The following is a 17,967-nucleotide window of genomic DNA, read 5'->3' on the forward strand; positions in this document are numbered from 1 at the left end:
ACCCGCACATTTCCCCGTGTTTGCCCTAGAGCGTCGATGTGACGTCACGGCCACCAAGTGTGTAGTTAACTCGACCGAATTGTAGCATAGGATTAAATTAAGAAAAAAAAAACATCTAGAACACGATTTCGCTCTTGCGGCAAAAGCAAAAGCTACGTCGTTGAGGATGCTCGTTAGACCGACACCCTCATCACTCCTCATGAAGAAAACTTGCAATGGTTGGTTGAAAAATCGAAGATCAATTCTTTGGTGCCTGGGGAAAGCTTATATCTCTACACTGATTGTAAGTACAACTGGCTGATAATTATGAAATCGACTAAGTTTATCATTTGAAGCAGTTGACTGCTGCCGCATCTGGCATCCAACCCAAGAACCCCCAGCTAGGCAGCTGTGGATTCTTTCTATAAGTCTAGCCGCAGACTGCCGATTTTTAGTTGGCCGATAGTTTAGTCGGGCAGTTAATCATGGGCATGTATGGAAGTACGCACATTACACCGATTTGGTATCGGCCGATTCTTCATACGAAATAGGATCGGGCCCAACTATCGGCCAACTAAAAGTCGGTGGGCTAAATCAAACCAAAAGCACCATACCTCACTCACATTATTAAACTTGGGCACGTGGTTGGTCTCCTTCTCGTCCTTCCTGAAGGGCGAGCCGGCGGGAGCGGGCGCGGGCGCGGTGGCGGGAGCGGTGGCGGTGTCAGGCGCATAGGGCCTCGACGCGGGGCGAGGGGAGGCGGCCGGCTCGTCCGCGCGCCCCGCCGCCCCGCCCTCACCCCCGCCGGCTAAGCCAAGCATCTGAGCGGCGTACTCCCCTTGGAACGACATGTCGGCGCCTGCGCAAGTAACAAAGTTTAGTCAATAAAGTTAAAATACACTGGGTAATGTGATAATACTGAGGAGATCCGCAGGAGAACCAAAGTGACCGACATAGCTCGTAGAATCGCTAAAATCAAGTGGCAGTGGGCGGGGCACATAGCTCGTAGAGACGATGGCCGTTGAGGCAGAAAAGTTCTTGAGTGGCGACCATGGGCTAGAAGACGTAGCGTGGGCTGGGCTGGCCTCCTATTAGGTGGACTGACGATCTGGAGAAGGTCGCGGGAAAAGCCTGGATGCGGGCAGCGCAGGACCTTTCATTGTGGAAAACCTTGGGGGAGGCCTTTGTCCAGCAGTGGACGTCATTAATTTGGCTGAAACGAACGAACACTGGATAATAAGACCACGATCTTTGACGGAAAGGTGCAAATTCGTAGCCGACTACGCGGCAGCGGCGGACAACACGTCGCCACAACGTCGCCGAGACAGGTCACGTTCTATGTATTTCTATGAAATACTTTCAGGCGACGTGTCGCTTGCAACGACTGCTATTTCATAGAAATAGAAACAAGTGGTGTCGCTGCGACATGTCGTCCGCTGCTGCCTCATATCGTCCGCTACCAACTTGTACCTTTATTCCCCTTTGTTCACCTGGGTAAAAAGGTTCCGAGGTGAAATGAGGACACTAAAAATTCCACTTTCTTCACCCAGGTGATATCCCAAACATGTGAAAAAACTGGAATAATCCTCTTTGACGGATTTGACCAATGGTTAATTAACAGGTCGCTGGATCCATGTGTAATAGCGGTGAAAAGCTAAAGAGCACGGCTAATACTGAAATACCTAAGTGTGTCAAAACCTGAAATAGCTAGGTAAACGGGGATTGCGTTATTTGGGATTGGGGTCGTACAATTTGGCCGGGGTCAATCAATATAGTCAAACGAGGAAACTCAAGCGAGAATTGGTAATTTTGTCCTACGAGTCTCTCGACATACGGTAATTCTTCATCATCATCATCAAATCATTTAGGTCAGGATATGATTGCCTACACTCCCCAACTAGCTGGTAAGTCACCTCTTAAGTGGTAAGTAACTTGCTTCTGAATGTATGTAACTTCCTACTTTTTCATATTTTTTTATAATTTTAAACCGGCAGACAGTGGTGACTGAGTTTGTTGCGGCGCTTCTTCTCAGCACTTGCCAAATGTTTGTCTCGAAGCGCTGGTAGGGCAAAAAAAGAATGAGACATGTATAGGCTTCTTAAGAGCATTTGACGATTTGCAAGAACTAATTGATTAGTCTAAACAAATAAAGATAATTTTGATTTTGATTTAAGGCATCCACGGGTAGAGTGGGGTGATTATTGATTAACTAAAAAAAACTGGTGTCATTTTGTCCTACGAGTCTCTCGACATACGGCAATTCATCATCATGATCAGGGTATTTAGATCTGGATATGGGCTACACTCATCAACCAGTCGGTAAGTCACCTCTTACGACATCCACGGGAAAATCAGTTCTGGTCCTATTCCACCTCTGCCGTAACCACACGGCTTACAGTAATTCTAAAATAAACTAACCTATACCCAGCACTTCTAACTGATGTAACCGGTGAAATCGGCAAGCCTCGTACCTCGTACTCTCTCTGTGTCGTCACCCCAGTAGGACAACGGATGTGACTCATCCGCGGCCCTAACTAGTCCGTTTACAACTGTAACATCCTATCCATGCAGCTTGTTTGTCATTGTTTTTGTTGAAATGGCCACCGAACCTCCTTTATGGGAGGTTTATTTCTGCCAATGTCGAGTGTTTATTTTGATACTGGCTTTCCGTCCGCGGCTTCGCCCGCATGGAATTTTGTCTGTCACAGAAAAACTATATTGCGCGCGTCCCTATTTTAAAAACCGGAATAAAAACTATCCTTTCCCGGGACTCAAACTATCTATCGATGCCAAATTACATCAAAATCGGTTCTGTGGTTTAGGCGTGAAAGCAAGACAGACAGACAAGACAGACAGAGTTACTTTCGCATTTATAATATTAGTATAGATTACAAGATTTATATTTACTTCACTTGTTAGTATGTGTGGGACAAATCTTGCAGCTGAATTTACGACCAAAAATTACAGAGTATAAAAATTGTCCTCACAAATATTACATGTATCTATGGAAATTTTTTACTATTAAAATGACAAGATTTCAAGGAGTTTACGTACCTATCTCGCATGCAAATAGTTTTACGTAAATAAATATACTCATCAATGTAAGCAAAAATTTTCCTTCAGCAGATTTATAGACTTGCAACAACAACTAGCGTTTTTTATGGGTCAGAAGGCAAACGAGCAGAAGGTTTTAGTCATATGATCACAGTAATCGTTATATTTTAATCTATATCTTAAAAGCGAAACTAACTGTGACTCACTCACTTATCACGAAATCTCAGAAACTACAAGTGCTAGGAGTCTCGAATATTGCATGGGGGTTCCTTTTAGAACGTGGGTGCTCACAAAGACGGAATTTTGCAAAATTCAACCCCTAAGGGTATAAAACGGGATCCACGCGTACGAAGTCGCGGGCGGCCGCTAGTATAATGTAAATAGCAAATACTAAAATTTAACTAAGCTTTTAAAATAAGGCATAATTTACCTAATAAGCTGACTAGGCCTCTTATGACGTAACGGATTGTTGGCGAGATGGCCCGAGTAGTGGGTCACGGGATCAAGGCGCCACTTTCACTCGGCCGAGGCCGCGCGACCGCGTCAATGACTCCGGCGCATGTACGGCCGCGGCCTGACTGCTAGCGGGGAGACGCGTGTGACCAGAGTAAATACAAACGAGTAGGTCATCTTCATAGAAACGCACCGAGCGCGGTTTATATGTGAGACACAGCGTTAGCGTTGATTAGCGGTGAGGTGCGCTGAATTTTGTCAGTGTGTGCGTGCGCGCCGCATACGTATTGGCGCGCTCACATACCTACAAACCGCGCTCGGGCGTTTCTATGAAGATGACCTACTCATTTGTATTTACTCTGGTGTGACGAAGCAATAGTATGTAGCATTGCTGAAGTCAGTGGGTTACGAGATCAAGGCATTACTAAAATAAAATAAAAAATTTACTGCTGGCCGCGGCAATGACTATAGTGCATGTACGTACAGCCAGTACCCGACTGCCAGCAGAACTATTACTAACTCTTGTGTTCCCAGGATCTACAGCTTGCCCGTCAATATAACACAAACAAAATCCAATGTCCCGGGGATAGGTAATTAAATTGTCATAGCAACGAAACCGCAACAAAATTAATCAGAAGGACATAAGAGGAGTTCGAAATTAAGGGTCGACTTCAAATGCAAAGCGGATGACAGTTGACAAACAAAAACATGAATGACCTTTAAGAAAAGAGTCACACCACGGACAGTATGATCCGTATTAGAGATGAAACGGATATCCGGTAACTATCCGGCCTAAATTTACTATCCGGCCGGATACCGGATAGTAACTCACTATCCGGCCGGATACCGGATATTAAAAAACTACGACAATATCCTATTAATAAAATGAAATACATTAATCTTTGAGGTAAACATCAATAAAATGACTTATAATAATGACGGCTTTTATTTAAAGTCCAAAAAGTAACAAAAAGCCATATTAAGGCCTTTAAAAAAACTAATTTCTTTTTCTGGGCTATCACTCTAATGACGAATACATAAATAGTAAATATCTGTTAAGTCGAAATATTGCCAAATAAAATAGGCGATCTTATTTTCACTAATGGTCTGATGTCATGATGCAGTTCAGTCAGATTATGCAGCAAGTAAACTAATTTAATTTTCACTTTTCAATCACACACTCACGATAGCAACCGAAATCGCCCGAATCGATCTGCCCCCTAGACAAGTGGCAAAATCTGACATTCTATTCGAACTAATTCGATTTTTAAAAAGTGTGACTAGTCTAGTCTACTAATAGACCCACTGATCGCGTTTGAAGCATCTGTGCGGCGCTAAACTCGTCACGACATGCAACGAGACAATGGGCCAACTATCCGGCCGCCGGATATCCGGCTATCCGGCCTCGCAGCTGGCCGGATATCCGGTATTCGGTATCCGGCCAAACAACTATCCGTTTCATCTCTAATCCGTATCACGTGAGCCGTAAGCATTTTTCTAAAATCGCTTAAAAGCTAGCGCGTACAAAATGCAACAACAGTAGCGATGCTGCAGTCAGTGGGTTAATAGATCAAGGCAATACTTTGACTACTGGCTGAGGCCGCCGCAGTGACTCACAGTGCATATGCAATGCGCTTGGTTAATAGACAGAATAGGAGTGTAGCATAGCAACAGCATCACTTCAACCGGTAGGTTACATTTAGGACCATTTACATATGTATTTGAAATCGCTACCAAGATTGGTAAATTTTTGTGCAATTAATGTTGCTAAAATGGAACATTTCCTTTCATATCCAAGCACTAAAACATTTTTTTCAAAACCGATTTCCGCTCTTATCAAGCCTCAGCTTTACCAGAATAAGCAGCTCTGTATTTAGCAATTAGGCGCTCATACAATTCATACGCGCCCATTCATGCTTGATGTAGGACACGCCACGGCTGAACGGATCGCGATTTATCTACAATTCTCTAATTGATCTATGTGTTCAGGCTCCACTTCAATTATCGATTGCTTAATTGATATCTGTGTAGTTATTAATTTGGTATAAACAGTACATGATTAATTCACGTGCTGTGGATTTTTTATATTCGTTCGTACGCTTGGATAAATATTGGAGTAAGATTGATATAATATGAAGTTAACTGAATTCGGCCGTTGTGAGTTTTTAACTTAATTTTACGAGTGACTCAATATAATATGATCATCGTTCGTAGTTTATTAAAAAGTAAAATAATGAAAACGTTCAAATATTTTGTTCATTTAATTCCTTGTTTTAATAAATAAATAAATTAAGCAATCAATGTTTTTGACTCGAATTTAATATTGTACATCTACCTATTTAATTCCACACAAAGCTATGAAAGAAATGGCTCTTTGACAGCTCGTAAATAGGCTTATAGTGCTACTAGCTGGCATACAGTGTCTTACTTTGAAAACTAACCAACGTAGCAGTCAGAATATACATTTATGTTGCAAAAACGCAACATTGCAGCATTGCAACATGTCTGAAATAAATTCCCGCCACTAATCTAATTACAAATGCGTTTGTCAGTTGATCGGCAGAACCGCATGCAACATATTAGCAACAATGTAACGCACACGCACCGTTTCATCTTCGTTTCAAATAATGCGACGTTCAATAATTTAGCTGCAGTACCAATAAACGAAGACAGCCGTCGACATGAATCAAAGCCAACCAAACGGCGGCATATCGAGGCTAACCGTGGTGTCTTATTGAGTTGTAATAGAAGCGAGTTTCGAACCAATGTGGGTAGGTTGATGTGCAGTGCTGTACAATAAGCCGCTAAACCGGCGCGATCCAGTTAGCGCCGGCGCGCGAAGACCGCGAGCTATTTGCAGATGCGAATGCACAGCATTTAGGGGTGTCAAATGTCAAAACATGTCAGCTAGATTGACAGTTGAAGCATGAGACGGGCTGTGGTGATGCAAGATGAGAGGATTGTATTTTTAATCATGTCGTATGTAAGAGATCATCAAGGCATCGTGTGAATACAGTCGTTCATTTAAAATAAAGATGGCCGATGATGATGATCTTAAGTTTTGTTAGGCATGTCAAAATATTAGAACCAATTTTTATGAGTGTTGTTACAAATATAGATCGACGGGGGGATATAAAAGATTTTACGACAGCATTTCGTGGTTTTTAATAGGACGCTCCCTAAAAACTTCATGTAACGACCACACATAGAAAAATTGGAAATAACATATCGTAGCTAATGTGACATCAACTAGAGTAACCTACAATGTATTCAAAATTTTCCACATAAAAACAGTTCTCGTCTAAAATATGACTTTCACCGGCCAAACGCGACACGTATAATTTTCATAAATCCCTACATTTACTACACATTGTGCCACAGCATGTAATTAGTACTAATTCACCACTGTACTGCGACCGCCAGCATATCAGATCGCATGGTGCAGTGTGGGCCGCACGAAACTAAGCGAACACGACACCTGTGTTGTTGTAGACTTGCCTGGAAGTCGATTGTTTGTCGATACAGGACTATTCCCACCTCTCGTTCCCACTGCTGCAACCCTGTGTAGCCAGGATCTACAGCTTAACCGCCAATAAAAACCCAACCAGTGAAGGTAAAATTTTGTCCCGGGGGAAAGTTAAACTGTCATTGGACCCGCAACGAAATTAATCAGAAGAACATAGGAGTTCGAAGTTAAGGTTCGACATACCTCGATTGCAAAGCGGATGACAGGTGACAAAGAAAGGTTTATTAGTAACCTTTATGAAAAGATATGCACCACGGACAAGCAACATCAAAAGAGGACCTATCTTATTAGCTATTGCTATATGGATAGTGGATGGGTTGATCACAAACATCACCATATCAGCCACAAGAATTAATTGCTGAACATGGCCACCCTCAATGATTTCCAAATTAGACGGTTGGTAGCGGCCGGCATCCAATGCCTTCCTGCTACCTTTAAATGAGGTCGTCTGTACTGTGATCTGTCCACCTTGTAGGTAGACGTCCCACGCTGCGCTTTCCGGTACGAATGCCGATTGTATCAATACTGAAATTATGTCGAGAGATATCTCGAAATTATGAAGTATGTGCTATGCATCTACATTATCGAGTCTGAGTGATTTCGGGAGCTATCGATAATAATTTTTCTACAACACTATATTTGTGGACACGACAAGTGGAGGTAATTGGGTGATCTGCACGAAATGTACTAATGTGGTAACGCTGTGCTACATTGTTGTGCCAGTAATGACACATTATTTGTGTCGCAAAATAGTTTTATGGCATGGTAACACGAGTTTTAACGTGATGGATATTGTTGTACTGCGGTTTATAAACTTCAAAATATAGGCTAGGTTCACAGAATTTCACAGTGAAGCTGTATTATCCAGAAAATCCCTTATATCAAATTTATTCAAACACTTTTATGTAAAAAAAAACTCAATCATACATAATGGACAGGCGATGAGGTGACATTAGTATAAAATAGCTCATCCCAATTGTTTTACTAATAAATGAAATAGCTTAATAGCTTTAGGACCGCCGATAGAGCCGTGACACTGCTTAATATCTTATTTATATTCAAGAATAATATCAAAAGAATGTTCCAAGTTGAAAAAACAACAATTTATGTAAAAACCGGCATTCGCGTTTATGGCATCAACCCTAGACGGCGACCTGCGCCGGCGCACGCGGGCCTATATTTAACATCAAAGAGCCGACGCTCGCCAGTTCGCCACGGATCAAGCCCGCCACCCCACACCGAGGCGTCAATCGATCCACTATGATCTATACTGCTTTCCGATCTAAACAAATCTATCTACAAACCGAATTAAGTTTACTCTAAATGTGTAACTTTTGAAGAAAAGGAAAAGGGCTCAAAATAGAACCCTGCACGACTCCCAATATTGACTCTATTTGCAAAGTTACTTGTCAAATACTCTTCTGATTGTCAGTGTCAGAAGAAACTATATACTTTTTTTGTTTGCTTTAAATTATGTTTATCCATAAATCAAAACGGTTTATGCTAATTTCTACAAAAGAACATTAGTAAAAGCTGTTTATTATTCAGAATCGGTATCTTATCAGTACGGACACCAGAAATTACTTCAAAACACTAGAGCACTGCTGGAATATAAATTACCTGTATTTTATTATGTCATATTTTATCTTGATGCATTGCTGAACTAATTATAATCTTAGATAAGGCCTCATAATATTCCTTATGTAAGTTTGTAAATACTGATCTCCATAATTATCTTGTTTTTATTCAAAAGATAAAGCTATCATCAAATAGGTATGTAATGTACGAAGCACGAGTAAATAAAATTCCTTTTCATAAAATACAGGGTGTTTGGCGCATCGTGTGCCAAAATGATTTGGCGGATAGAATGGGTCATTTCCTATATTTTCAGCCCCCATAACACGTTCCATGCCAGGCGGCTACTTTTAAATTATTTTTTTTTAGTAATTTCACCAAAATACCCAAATCGCATCATTTAATTTCGATTAAAAAGAAAACTACTAGGCGCAGCCCTAAAGTAAATATTTTGTTTTGACGTGCATTAATGTAGGGTTGCATCAAATCTAAATTTACTGGCAAATATCATCTAGTTTTTTAAAAATTCAGCTTTGAAGTTTTCCGAAAAGTTAAAAACGGACTGAACATTTAAGTTTACATGGGTATAATTTTTTTTTAAAGAGATAGCGATCTTCGGATTTTATCAAAACTTCTCTAGTCTATCCTCATTCAAACGGTATACTAATCTTGTTTAAATAATAACAACAACTTCACAGATTACTTAAATTAGTGCATTGACTCTACTCGGACTGATTTGCGAAATTTGTGTTTATAGCCCCTTTATGTGTGAATAGCACGTTTAACACCTACAGGTAAAAAATATTTATCTTATGCAATGTAAAACCTTTTCCCAATCGTTTTTCAATGTGGATTTCTTGAATTTAAAGACGAAAATAATTATTTTGATCGTTTATTAATTACTAGCGGCCGCCCGCGACTTCGTACGCGTGGATCCCGTTTTACCCCCTTCATCAGGGCCGGATTAAGCTTCTCGGGGCCCCTAGGCACAGCTCGTTTCGGGGCCCCCCCTTTTTCATACCACAACAACGCAATTTGGAAATGTATACCGTCTACATTACGAAATAGAATGAAGGTACCATCATCATCAACAACAGGCTTCAGTCATCACATTGCAAAGGTAGGTATACGCCCCTAGTCCTTCAGTGAAAAGACTTTCGCCACAATCTACAGGACGAAGTATCGGAGTCATTTAAATATGAAACAAAGAATAGGAAAATCTTGCATATTTTTATAAAACTAACATAAACATTAAAAAATTAAAATGTAGGTACATTATAGTCATGTAAACCAAAGCAGTTATGCCAACTAGGCCAGTAGAGTAAGACATGAAAATCAATCAAATCGGAAATAATTGTTACAAAAGGTTTTATTGTTTTAACTAGCTTTTGCCCGCGACTTCACCCGCGTGAAATTTCCTTTGTCACAGATCGTCATAAATTATAACATATGTTATTCTGGGTTTAAAACAATAATACTTTAAAGTTTCATAAAAATCCGTTGAGTAGTTTTTGCGTGAAAGAGTAACAAACATCCAGACATCCAAACTTTCGCATTTATAATATTAGTACTCGTAGGATGGCTTCATTTGTTGCTCTTTAAGACTATCCTAGGTTTTCGACTTTGACGGAGGTGTGCTTAAGTGGTGGGAAATTTTTGCAGTTTTACGGATATACCGTGTAAAGGACTTGCAGTATCGAAAACTGATCTTCATGACGATTGAAGGGCATTTAATTCTGCATTGAATAATACCAAATTCATATATTTTGGACAAACCGTTCCCGTGCCTATCTTCGACAAAGTAGAAAATATACGTATAATTAATGACCCTCTCTACGTCAAATGGCTCGTCACCCGCAAGCTTCAAAGCCTTGAAAAGGGCCACCTTAACCAGCATATTCCTGTCAAGCCTCGCGAGTTGGACTCGTCTATCCTTATTCATCCCAGCCGTTCCTTTACTACGGTTGCTGCACCTCTTCCTTGCACTCTCTTGAACGGCTCTGTGTTATCTACTGTGGTTGCCCCTCTTCCTTGCACCCTCCTGCACGACTGCGTTGCCAAGTCTTACAGCTAGTCCAAGGTTCGACTCCAAAAATCAACGACAACTGGTTCATATTAAAACGCTGAAGAGTTTGTTTGTTAGTTTGTTTGAACGCGCTAATCTCAGAAACTACTGGTTTGATTTAAATAATTATTTTTGTGTGGGATAGCTCGTAAATTGAGAAACGCTGTAGGATATATTACGATCACGCTACGACTGATAGGGACGAAGCAGTAAAGAAAATTGTTGCAAGCACGGGAAATAGTATTCAAACTATTTTCACGCGTACGAAGTTGATTTTGTGGCGTCGAACCTTGGACCAGGCGTACGGCTAGGCAACGCAGTCGTGCAAGGAAGAGGGGCAGCCATAGTAGATAACACAGAGTCGTACAGGAGAGTACAGAGAAGAGGTGCAGCAACCGTAGTTAAGGATGAAGGAGGGACAAGGATAGGTAAATCCAACTCGTGAGGCTTGACAGGGATACGCTGGTTAAGGCGGCCCTTTTCAAGGTTTGGGACCCTGCGGGTGACGAGCAATTGGACGTAGAGAGGGTCATTAATTATACGTATATTTTTTACTTTGTCGGAGATAAGCCAGCACGAGAACAGTTTGTCCAAAACATATGAATTTGGTCTTATACAGGGTGGAATTTTGTAATGCCACCTGGAGGGAAAGTACTCTTAATACTTACACAAAGAAAACATTCCTTTATTTTTGAAAAGAAAAAGAACTGCATTCACAGATTATTCAATGCAGGATTGAATGTCTTTCAACCGTCATGAAGATCAGTTTCGATACAGTACAAAAAAAAGTTGTAAGGCCTTTACGCGGTATAACAGTAAAACCGCTAAAATGGCCCTTTCGAGGGGCCCCACCACTTAAGCACAACTCCGCCGAAGTCGAAAACCTAGGATAGTACATTAATAGGCAACAAATGAAGCCATTAAAACAATAAAATCTTTTGTAGGAATTATTTCCGATTTTAAATCTAATTCTACTGGCCTAAACGTTACGAAAATGAATTAATTTCCACAATATCGAAATATGACGATTGAATGTGTAAACCAAAATAAGGCGAAGTTTTGAGGTTTAGTTTTTGCATAAAAATAATCTTTGTTTTTTTTTTTTTTCATTTTTTAATCGGGAGTGCTGGGCCCCTGGTCATAGTGGGCCCCTAGGCACTGGCCTAAAGTGCCTTATGGATAATACGGCACTGCCCTTCATCTATCTTACGCGGTTTAGATTTTTTCATACAAATGTTTTTTCCCGCTAACTCCCGTTCCCGTTAGAACTTCGCAATATCCTGTTGTAACTAAGCTTTAAGTTTACTAAGGTACCTGCATGCCAAATTTCAAGCGTCTAACTTAAGCGGTTTAGATTTTTCATACAAAAGGATTTTCCCGCTAATGCCCGTTCCCGTGGGAATTCCTAAGTATCCTATAACCTGCCCAGGAGTATGAAGAATAATTGTACGAAGTTTCGTTAAAATCCGTCGAGTAGTTTTTGTTTCTATAAGGAACATACAGACAGACAGACAGACAGACAGACAGACAGACAGACAGACAGACAAAAATTTTACTGATTGCATTTTTGGCATCAGTATCGATCACTAATCACCCCCTGATAGTTATTTTGAAAATATATTTCATGTACAGAATTGACCTTTCTACAGATTTATTATAAGTATAGATTACAAATTTTGTTCAAAATACTACGTGCTATTCACACAAAAAAGAGCTATAAACACAAATTTCGCAAATCAGTCCGAGTAGAGTCAATGCACTAATTTAAGTAATTTGTGAAGTTGTTGTTATTATTTAAACAAGATTAGTATACCGTTTGAATGAGGATAAACTAGAGAAGTTTTGATAAAATCCGAAGATCGCTATCTCTTTAAAAAAAAAAATTATACCCATGTAAACTTAAATGTTCAGTCCGTTTTTAACTTTTCTGAAAACTTCAAAGCTGAATTTTTAAAAAACTAGATGATATTTGCCAGTAAATTTAGATTTGATGCAACCCTACATTAATGCACGTCAAAACAAAATATTTACTTTAGGGCTGCGCCTAGTAGTTTTCTTTTTAATCGAAATTAAATGATGCGATTTGGGTATTTTGGTGAAATTACTAAAAAAATAATTTAAAAGTAGCCGCCTGGCATGGAACGTGTTATGGGGGCTGAAAATATAGGAAATGACCCATTCTATCCGCCAAATCATTTTGGCACACGATGCGCCAAACACCCTGTATATTTTGTATGTGTGTAAACTAAATTGGGAATAACCAACAGAAAGTGATTGCAAATCACATCAGGAAATCGAGCAAGTTTATATCAGCGATTTTTGTCACTTACCATTATTATATCGCGGACTCGCGGTAGGTAATAATTAACTGTCAAGGGATACATTTATGATTTTAAAGTATTACATATCATTTGTATCTAGTAGATTGAATCTTAATTATTTGAATTTAAATTAAGCTGACTTAAGATCAGATGATGAATGTGAAATACCATGTCAGTCCCCACGAAGTATTTAATTAATACTTCGTGGGGACTGACATGGTATTAATAAATTAACTTCAACGTGACTGTTTATGTAAATATTTTTTTCTTATTAGAAGATTGATTCATTCATACCTCCAAGCAGTTTTTCATTCTAAAAATTACCATATTCGCGTTAAAATAATTCATTTTGACATCTGAACTCTTGTTGCGTCACCGTCACTTGACCTGTGAACCGCGCGGATCATGCGTGTGGCATGCAACTTGCGAAAAATGCCTTTAGACATGTTCGCAAATGTTATGTTCTTTTGTTCTGCCAGTTTCAAGATATTTTTATATTGGCTACGAAAAAATCGAATAGAACTACAGCGGGATGTGCGTCACGCAAAATACGGTGTGTTGCAGTGAGTGTTGCGCGTCATATTCGAGACCTTTTACGTCCAATTCATATGATGCGAAGCCTTTTTTTCTAGGTCTGTGCGCGTTCGAATTTAGGTGCGTATTGCAAACAAAGCCTTTAATTGTTTGAACTTCAATATTTAGACCAATCAGGTCAGAATCTAAGAGAATCCGATACCGAAACTTCATTATAGTTGTTGAGCTACATGTTTATAGGCAAAAGGTCCTTAGAAATCATCATAATCAACACCATGGAAGTTTCTGCACCATGATTGCCATTAACATAATAGCATGGCTGACTGTAAAAAGCTAATTCTCTGACGAAATTAACTCAAGGAAAATTTCCACAGCTGTGGTCACCATTACAATCACCATTCGAGACACACTCGTAAGTACGTTACATAAACGGGACCAAAAAAAGTCAATGAAACTGACCTCGGGTGGCCAGAACGAGCGCTTTTTACTACCACTTTTTTGGCAAATTAATTTGTATACGGAAATGGATAAAGCAATAAAGCGAAGCAACAGGTCTGTAAATTCGACGTCATTAACGTGGTAGATCCTGACGATAAGGGTCCCTTGGGTCTTGTAGCGTCGATAAAACCCACCCTTTTGTGATGGGCAATTGTATCAGAGAGTCAATCAAATCAAATTGATAACTGACTGGGAATCGAATGCCAATAAATATTACCTTCACATCATAGTAAAAAATACATTTTCAGCAATAAAAATTTTCACTGGACGTCTCTAATTCTTGTCATGATATCAAATGAATATCATCGATGGGTAAATAGTATACTAATCATCATAAATCAACAATCTCCGAATCAATGACGAATGAAACTAGATTCGACCGTTGCGGGATCTACGCTGCGGTATCGCCGTTGCCGCAACCTCAGCCCGACGGTCGCAACTATCGACTATATTTTATCGATATTATTATACGAATAAACGGAACAATCGGATTATTTATAGTAACATTCGCCGTAGAAAGGGTGGGATTTTCTACGGCGATTTCTGCCAAAAGTATGTATTGTCGAGGAAGGACGCGCCAGGAATGTTTAATGTTATGCCGTAAAGAACGTTACGAGTGTGAAAACAAAGGCTATTGTTGCGTGGAAAGGTGTAACAATAGCGCCGGCTGCTACCGAGAATGGTAGCCCAAACAGTGACGCCAGCGCCACCGCTTCACAATGCCCGTGAAAATTGTATCTGGATCCAACCGGCACGGTATTTAGAATTTAACAATAAGCAACGAAATATCCTTTGAAAATTAAAACAAGTACAGTAGCTTTTAGACGGATTGGAATTTGAAAAACACATGGTTGAAAGTTATTCCAAACATAACTTACATAATACCGATGTAAGATGTTTTAAAGGAACTCTTCTTGAAATTATTTTGATGGCATTAAACGAGTTCATATAAATGAGGAAGCAGCTACTCGTAACATAACGAAACCAGAAAAAATGATAAACAATCGGAACAAATACATATATTTTCCAAATAAAATCATGATCAAAAAATTTTTGTATGATATACGTGACGCCACGACGCCCACAACGTTGATCGACCTTTTCCGCAACATGTCGAACCATTAATCCCCAATAGTATCAAGGAAGAAACTCGAAGAATTCTCAAGTGTATCAAAAGCCCGATGTTTTTCTTACACATCGGGTATTATAAGACCACAAACAAACGTTTGATTTACCACAAAGCGCGCGTCTGAGGATTACGAGTTAATCATGGCCGACGACAAAAGACAAGCCTCTTCGTAGTTCCTTTCAGGGATGTTTACAAAAAAAAGAAAAAACACAAGTGGGACTAGCCGTCTATCATTTTATATCTGAGCAGGGCTGTCGGGACGTGTTTCCAACTAGAAAATCGTATATTCGTTGGCAGACTATGAACAATTCCCACATCTAAGCTCGAACGCCAACAAAACCAAATCAGTGGAGGATTAAGTTAGTCTTAGTGTAGCAGTGGTGAGTTTAACTGTCAGTAAAGCACCGAAATGTTCCGAGATTTTTTAAAATATGTACCTAAATTCCTAACTTTAAACTCAAAATAGCCTGAGCAATCTGAGCACGATGAACTGTCAGGCCTTACTATTGATACAAAAATTCTCGAGAGACGACAGTCCCCTTTCATTAAGTAAAGCAAGGATCGCGTATTTTTTTCAAACCAAAACAGCTGTTTTCTAAATAAGCAGATGTCCTAGCTTATTAGCAATAGGTTTTTAGAACATAATTACATAGAGAACGGCATTCTTAATTGGAAATATTAATAATGTCAGTAACAGTTAATTACACAGCAATTTATAGGTTTCTAGGAAAGTCAGTTTCCATTAAAATCCTTATTATATTCATGTTTTATTATTACATTCCATCATTATTTATTACAGATGTTAATTGTTGCTTTCCTTGTTTTGAGTAAAGAGGACACACAATGTAGCAATAGAAGTGAAACAAATGTTATTAAGACAATGGAATTTTACATAATGCTTTTCAAAATTATATTATCAGAACAGTCAACCAATCAAGCATGATTAAGGCGCAAACTTGTGAGTTTATTACTTTAAAAAGAAATCATATTTTACATTAATGTTCAGATTCCGCATTTCGCCCGAACGCAGACCGTTTCATCTCGTTTCATTAATCTTTTCGCTTTTTCGAAAGGCGCGCCTCAAAAAAGGCTAATTCGCCTTCTTTATTTTGGGGAAGCCTTTGAATATCCCGCGTGCAGTGTGGATTCCGGACAGCGCTGACGGTTTAAAAAACTGGAAGGCATCTCTTTGATTGTTCCCCTTTGTTACTTTCGGCCTGGACAGAGGAATTCCGGACGTCTGGCGGACACTTGGTACATTCGAGTATTTTTGGTATACAATTTTCCTTTTTCTGGTTTCTTTTTTCTTGTTTTTCTTTGGATCCATAGCTCACCTGCGATATGGAATGTCCTTTGTATCCCCATATCCTGGCCAAAGGCACTGGAGAATGACCATACAAGTGCTGTAAGCGAAAAAAGGTTTTGCAAGTTTTTATAAGGCAAAATTTTTACGAACTTCAACAATGAGAAAACAAACCCTGATAATCTCAACTTCAGTGTTTTTATAAATAATGTAACATTGAATTCAGGAATACCCGAGCTGGAAAACTGTTTTAAACAGTGGATAGAAGCAAAAACTGTCTGTTCGCGAGCATTTCCATAATCGATTGGTATTTGCATAGACTCGCCAGTCGTCATGCCATAACCGCATTAGAATATCTGTTTTGAATTCCAGATGTTTCCAGTCCCAAGATTAACGACGAGGAAGGTAAGGTCGTCGAACGCATTGAATTTTAAGTACTGATATTGAACTGACGATTGGGCAAGAGCATTCAACTTGTGATATGATTATAAGACTTACACATAGAAGTTTAGTTCCAGATAAGATGAAAAAACGAAGTTCAACTTTAGCCCAACGATAACGGTATCAAACTGATGATTCGAGGATCAGTAGTCCGTCCGACCTATTGAACTGCTGGACGTTACTACAATTAGTGAACCCACCCTTAACATTCTTCTGGTAGAACTTCATTAAAAACCCTTCGTTTCACGACATCCACATTACTTAAATGATGTTGACGTACCACTGCGCACTATGTAAAGGGATTAAGTGCAATAAATAAAAATATCTCGTTCGTGCCAGCCCTAGACCAAAAAAGGCGAGGGGGTGGGATTACCACCCCTTCCGAGTGTTTTGTCAAGCATTGTTGTAGAGATAATATTTAGTGACGACTCCGTCAAGTGTCCTGTCCACCCAGGGAAGACAGGACTCGGGACGGCGTCGGGACAAATTGAAATCAGACCGATTCATGGTTTGTGGAGATTTAAACCGCCGAAGATTAAAAAAGCCGGTATTCATAAAACCAGGAAAGACTACTGGTAAAATTAAATACAAGTTGATTAAATAAGTACGCTTCTAGCCCCAAACTAAGCAAAGCTTGTACTATGGGGTCTATGGGTACCTACTAGACAAACAACAATAAAGACTTGCCGATCCAAAAGCAAAAGTTAAGTTTGTAAAATGTCACTACGAAATATAAATAGATCGAGAGACTTGACGACTAGGAAATTTGGTCTTTATCAAAAGCAAAAGAAACAGACTTGCCAAAACACCAAACAATAGTCTTGACGATCATAAAGCAAAAGTTTGTAAAAAAAATGTCACAACGAAATATAAATAGATCCACAGAATTGACAAAGAAATTTGGAAAATTGCTCTTGATTACACGCCACTCGAAAAGAGACGCGATCTATAAAGGAGCAAGTTTGCCCAGATACTTATTCAAAACAGTGAATACCAGGTTTTGATAAAACTATAAAAAGTTAGCCATAAAAATGGGCCTTAAATGGGCCTAGTTAGTTGCTTTTTATCGTGACTGAGTTTGTTGCAGCG

The 17,967-nt window shown here is 39.5% G+C and overlaps 1 protein-coding gene across 1 annotated transcript in view; it reads right to left on the bottom strand.

The window, feature by feature from the left end:
- Positions 1 to 17,967, bottom strand: part of LOC114356037 (uncharacterized) — a 143,881-nt gene that overhangs the window by 57,452 nt on the left and 68,462 nt on the right. Inside the window, exon 4 of the mRNA XM_028309122.1 lies at positions 594 to 838. Within this exon, the coding sequence (XP_028164923.1) occupies positions 594 to 838 (245 nt within the window). The remainder of the gene's footprint in view (positions 1 to 593; positions 839 to 17,967) is intronic.

This window comes from Ostrinia furnacalis, unplaced genomic scaffold, assembly GCF_004193835.3.
Source record: "Ostrinia furnacalis isolate ACB-3 unplaced genomic scaffold, ASM419383v2 OfSCF2609, whole genome shotgun sequence".
NCBI classification, from domain to species: domain Eukaryota; kingdom Metazoa; phylum Arthropoda; class Insecta; order Lepidoptera; family Crambidae; genus Ostrinia; species Ostrinia furnacalis.